This window comes from Thecamonas trahens (genome assembly GCF_000142905.1).
Source record: "Thecamonas trahens ATCC 50062 unplaced genomic scaffold supercont1.27, whole genome shotgun sequence".
Taxonomy (NCBI): Eukaryota; order Apusomonadida; family Apusomonadidae; genus Thecamonas; species Thecamonas trahens.
The window spans coordinates 344063-349183 of record NW_013657653.1 but is presented as its reverse complement, the minus strand read 5'-3'; the positions used below and the strand labels follow the sequence as shown (position 1 = coordinate 349183).

The 5121-nt window shown below is 63.8% G+C and overlaps 4 protein-coding genes across 4 annotated transcripts in view; 2 read left to right on the top strand and 2 right to left on the bottom strand.

Moving 5' to 3' along the window:
- Positions 1-274: 274 nt before the first annotated feature.
- AMSG_05872 (uncharacterized protein) lies at positions 275-1012 on the top strand (the record flags this gene model as incomplete). The annotated part of the gene is made up of 2 exons (XM_013901805.1): positions 275-410; positions 453-1012. 2 exons carry the CDS (start codon positions 275-277, stop codon positions 1010-1012), a joined length of 696 nt encoding a protein of 231 aa, XP_013757259.1.
- Positions 1013-1058: 46 nt separating this feature from the next.
- Positions 1059-2484, bottom strand: AMSG_11916 (uncharacterized protein; the record flags this gene model as incomplete). The annotated part of the gene is made up of 4 exons (XM_013901855.1): positions 1059-1226; positions 1427-1492; positions 1730-1806; positions 2001-2484. 4 exons carry the CDS (start codon positions 2482-2484, stop codon positions 1059-1061), a joined length of 795 nt encoding a protein of 264 aa, XP_013757309.1.
- Positions 2485-2653: 169 nt separating this feature from the next.
- On the top strand, positions 2654-3766 carry AMSG_05869 (uncharacterized protein; the record flags this gene model as incomplete). Its single annotated transcript, XM_013901804.1, has 2 exons — positions 2654-2801; positions 2853-3766. 2 exons carry the CDS (start codon positions 2654-2656, stop codon positions 3764-3766), a joined length of 1062 nt encoding a protein of 353 aa, XP_013757258.1.
- Positions 3767-3791: 25 nt separating this feature from the next.
- AMSG_11915 (uncharacterized protein) overlaps positions 3792-5121 on the bottom strand; it is a gene marked incomplete at both ends in the record, with an annotated part of 1676 nt that continues 346 nt past the window's right edge. Inside the window, one exon of the mRNA XM_013901854.1 lies at positions 3792-5093. Coding sequence (XP_013757308.1) covers positions 3792-5093 — 1302 coding nt within the window. The remainder of the gene's footprint in view (positions 5094-5121) is intronic.

The window sequence follows — 5121 nt, the reverse complement described above, 5'->3', positions numbered from 1 at the left end:
GAGATGGAGGGGCAGGCTTTGGGGCGTTGGGGCGATGGGAAAGGCATAGGGGAAATGGGGATGATGATCGGATTGGTAATGGTAGTGATGATGATAAGATGAAAGTCCGTGGCTAGCTAGTTGGATGGCTGGTTGGTTGATTAGGAATGGGCATGGGTGTGGGGAGGAGGGGGAAGGGGGAGGGGAAGGTGAGGCGATGGCAGAGCGAGGCGGTAGAGGCGGTGTGGCTAGCGGACGGGACACTCGTCTGGAGAACAAGTTCGGCTGGCAGGGCATGTCGCAGTCGTGCAAGGAGGAGATGGAGGCGGTAGCGGTGGGCCAAGAGGCGGCTGGGGGCGCGACGGACACGAGCACGGCGGGCACAGCCGACGTCGCCGGCGCGGCGGACGCGGCGGGCGCGGCGGGCTGCTGTGGCGGGGATGAAGGCCGGGCGTGCTCGACGGGAGCACTAGTGCCACCGGCCGAGGCGATGGCTGCGACGCCTGTGGCTGCGCAGAGCACGGGCGAGCTGATGGCGCGGATGGTGCGGCTGCAGTTGCGGCGGCAGGAGACGTACGCCGAGATGAACGCGGCGTTGGAGGCGCTGCTCGCGCCGGCAGGTACCGTCGATCGCATCTCGCCACAAAGCTACATGGCACGGGTTGAGGAGGCGACAGGCATCTTTGCCACCACATCTAACGCTGTCCGCAACATCGAGGCCCGCCTGCGTGCGCCGGAGAGCGAACTGGCGTCGAAGCCGCTGGCGGCTCTTGTCCGCTCCATCCAGCAGGTCGAGCGCGATAGGCTCATGCTCGTCTCGGCCATCCATGCACTGCGCGTGCAATCCGAGGACGTGCTGCGCAAGGCAAGCGGAACTACCGACAGCGGCGAGGGCGATGAGCCTGTCGACGGCGTCGTTCCGCGTGGCGAGGTTCTCTCCGCCAAGCTCTCTGAGAGCAAGGCTGCACTGGGGCGGGTGGAGACAGAGCTGGCTGAGTTGATGCAAGAGCTCCAAGCCGAGGCCATGTCATAGGGGGATAAACGCAGTCCTCTCCGTACACTTTAACGCCCGGCTGATGTCACTGGACGCTCACGTTGATGACAACTTCGCCATCAAAGGCAGCCTCTGGGATGCAATCGCAGATGGAGATGGGATCGATGAGCGGCTCGTCGTTGTACGAAAGCGAGAGCGAAGATATGGGCTTCTCAAAGGCCTCGGCCAGCAGCAGCTTGAGATATTGGACCGTCTGTGCCGGATCGCTGTCAGAGTGAGTGTTGGTACATATGAGGGGAAGGGAGGGAGGGGAAGCGGAGCAGCTAGTACGCGTCGACTTGGCCCATCCATAGCGCCGCCATGATCAAATCAAAGCGAAGCGAGGTAGAGCGGAGCGAGGGAGAAGGGGGTGATGTGGGGCGGCAACACAGCCTGCCGAACATTGTACCGTACCTGCCCAAGATTGACCGTCTGCACCGAGGTCGTTCCGTCGTCCAGCACACACTTGAGCACACCAGTCTGTAGCCGCACACATACGCCATGGCCTGATGTGAGTCCTGTTCCTCAGATTCGTTATCTTCAGTCACTGTGGCCCCTCACGCGAGCAGGGAAGCTGTGGCCGAGCGCCCCCAGCGGGCCATTTGCCAAGGCACCCCTTTTTCAGGCGCACACGACAGGGTACACCAACAAGGCAGGGAGGGAGGGAGGCTACGACGGCAGCTGTGTGCAAAGTCATATCAACAAGTAGGTACGTACTCCGCCAAGAGAGGCCACCATCTCCTCGTCCCGGTCTACGGTCGTCTCGCTCAGCACCTTGTCCAGGCTCAGTCCTTCTGCTGCCATCAGAGTTGTATTCGGGACAAGTGTGTGGCTTCCACACGAGCAGTTGATCGAGCCGGTGCGGGCAGAAGCAGATAACCCGAGTACGGACGGCTGCTAGACTTGCTGGCTCGGTCAGATGTGCGAGCCATGGGCTAGTACGGGCCATGGGCCAGTGCGAGCCATGGGCTAGCGGCGGGTGATCAACCGTCGTCGCCGGCAGGAGCAGAGGTGGCGGTCTCGGGAAGCACGCCGTCCTCTGGTGACTTGGCCTTGAGCTTGGGCAGGCCATCGACGATGTCGACCACGCGATTGCCGTAGAAGAGATGACATGCCGGCTTGAAGGCCGACTTGTAGGTGTTGTCAACGTAGGCGCCGTCGATGATGCCGACGGGAAATCCAATCATACCGTGGGCAGCAACAGCGTTGGCCACCGCTCCACCACAAGCTGCGCACGATCCGCGGGTAAAGGCATCGCTCGAGTTGTATGCGATGACGCAGGCATCACCATCGCCAGACACTACAGTCACCTTCTCCGCCATCCATGCCGCCGAGTGGACAAACGGCGCACCTGTGTGCTTCCGGCACATCGAGCAGTGGCAGTACACGCTCATGATCGGCTCGCCTACCATTCCGTACGCCACAGCCCCACACATGCACCGCGCCTCGTAGTCGTACTCTGTCGAGCTCATGTCCGCTGGTCGGTGGAGTGGTGTGGTGTAAGCGGGCGAGGGCGACGAGAGCTGCGTCGTCCTCGACTACCGACCACCTCACCTCCTCCTCGCCCCCCCCCCACCCAGCCATCTCAGCTCACATCACAGCTCTTCAGCACAACCGTACAGCCGGCATAGTTGGACAAGTATGGCGTCTGGTAGTGGCCGGGGTGGCGGAGGAAACGACGGCGAGTACGAGTACGAGTATGCCGAGTCGGGCGGGACGAGCGGAGCCAACGGGCAGGGCAATGAGGGGAAGGACGGCGGGCGGACGGTGGCGACAGGGACGGGAACGAGTAGGGGAACAAGGACAGGGATGGCAAGCGGGCGGCGGAAGGGACGGATAGGGCAGACCGGGTTCGGTGGCAGGAAGAGCAAGGGCAAGCGCCGGAGGAAGCGGGCGCCGCGGTGCAAGCTGCTGGTCAAGCGGCGCGGACATCTCATTCCAGAGTCGGTGGAGGCTGCCGAGGTGGCGGCCGAGTACTGTCTGGTGTGTCAGGAGTGGGTGGCGCGGAACAAGCTGGCGACGGCTCAGATGGCGCGACTGACGCGGCTCGAAGCTGAGCTGGAGATGGAGCACACCCGCGCCGAGGAGAGCATAGTCGCGTACGAGAGCCAGATTGCCGAGCTGACCGAGACGGTCAAGACTCACCGGCAGGCGCAAATGCAGAGCCGCAGCGAGCTCGACAAGCTGCACGTCCACTGCGAGGATCTGCAGGCCGAGCTGGACGAGGCCAAGAACACGCTCGTGGTTGTGCGCGAGGAGGCTAAGGAGGCCTCGGCGAAGCGGGTGGCTGCTGAGGCCTCGGCGTCGAACCTGTGGTCGCGGCTGACGCAGGCGAACCACGAGCGCGATCTGAGCAAGAACGAGCTCAAGTCGACAAACAAGGCACTCGGCGAGTCGCGCAAGGCGCTTAAGACCGCCATCGAGCAGCTCAACGCGGCCAAGGACGAGAACGACAACCTCCGCGCGAACGTCCAGGCGCTGGAGAGCAAGATCACCCGCATGCGCGTGGCCATCGAAAAGGTCAAAGCGCAGCGCAAGCTCGAAGCCGACATCCACGCCAAGGAGCTGCAGGAGCTGCACTCGGTCGGCGTCCGCCGCATGATGTACGGCTCCTCGTCGTCGTACAAGCCTGCACAGCCGTCCAAGGACGCCTCGCTCGCTTTCCAGATCGCGCTCTCAAAGATCGACCGCCACGTCTCGCCGCACGACCCACAAGTCGGCGTCGACGACCCCGACGAGGTGGATCTTTACTGAGCACAAGTGTAGTTTGTGGCGGCCATTAGCTGTCACGGAACTGGATCTTGGACTGCCGTGCCTCGCGCGCCTCGCGCACGGCCTTCTCGTCAGCGGTCTCGGGCGGAAAGTAGTCAAAGCGCCAAATGAAAGCGTCCGAGCCGGAAAAGATGATCGAGCTCCCGGTCTTGGTGAAGCGGGCGGTGTAGACCTCGGTCCGCACCCGATGGTGCTCCAACACCTTGTCGACTGACCAGGTCTCGGTCGAGATGAGCTGGACCGTCTTGGCCGAGCCAACCGCCAGATACTTGCCGTTGGCCGAGACGTCAAACGAGGTAAAGATGGGGCCAGCCTGCGGCGTGGGTGGCTCGACAGCGAGCGCACACTTGGCGACGGCGGTCTCGAGGGCAGCGGCCTCGCCCTTTTGCCACACCACCAGCCGGCCGTCGGTCGACTTTGAGACAAGCGCTGTTGTCGAGATGACGCGGACACAGTCGATGGGCGCCAGGTGCTGGCGGGCAGGCAGCTCGCTGCGGACCAGCGAGCCGCGAGCGACTGGCTCGCGCCCACTGCCATCGGTCGGCACGTCCCAGACCTCGATGTCGCCGCCAAGCGTGCCGACAACGAGCGTGACGTCCGACGCGGGCTCTTCTGCCGCCGTCCGCGCCGCCGCCCAGTGCGGCGCAGGCGCGGCCGAGGTGATGCAGCCGGCAGCAGAGGCGAGCGACGCCAGCGGCGTCAGATCCGGTAGCGACCAGGCCTTGACGACGCCCTCGGCGCGCGAGGCCGTAATGAGCATGTGGTCGGATGTAGTGAGCGGAACATGGAGCGCAGTGACCGCCGCGCTGTGGACGGTGGCCTCGGCGATGACCACCGAGTTGACGAGGGAGATCACCTGAACCCGGCCGGCCGAGTTGCCGACGACCAGCAGAGAGTCGACCGGAGCATCCGCCCATGCCATACACAAGATTGAGTCCTCGGTGTCAGGCGCCATGTACTGCGAAACAATGTCGAGATGGTCGCCGATGTGCTCGTTATCGTACACATTGAGCTGGTTGGCGCCCACGGTGGCCACCATGTTGCTCGCATCGGCCTGGACCCGGTTGAACTCGAGACCAACAACCTCGCTGCCGTGGTTCTCCTTCACGATCTTGCGCAGAATAAAATCATCGAGCATGCTTGCCTCGAGCTCTCGAGGCTGCGACTGCGATTGCGGCTGCGGCTGCGGCTGCGGCTGCGACTGCGGCTCCGACTGCGATGCTGAGCTGCCTGCCACCGCGCCGAGACTCTTGCTCCGCTTCGACGCCCCGCCGGCGGTGGGCTCAGACTCGGACTTGGACACCTTGCGCTTGGCCATGTTGCGCTCAGAGGGGTGC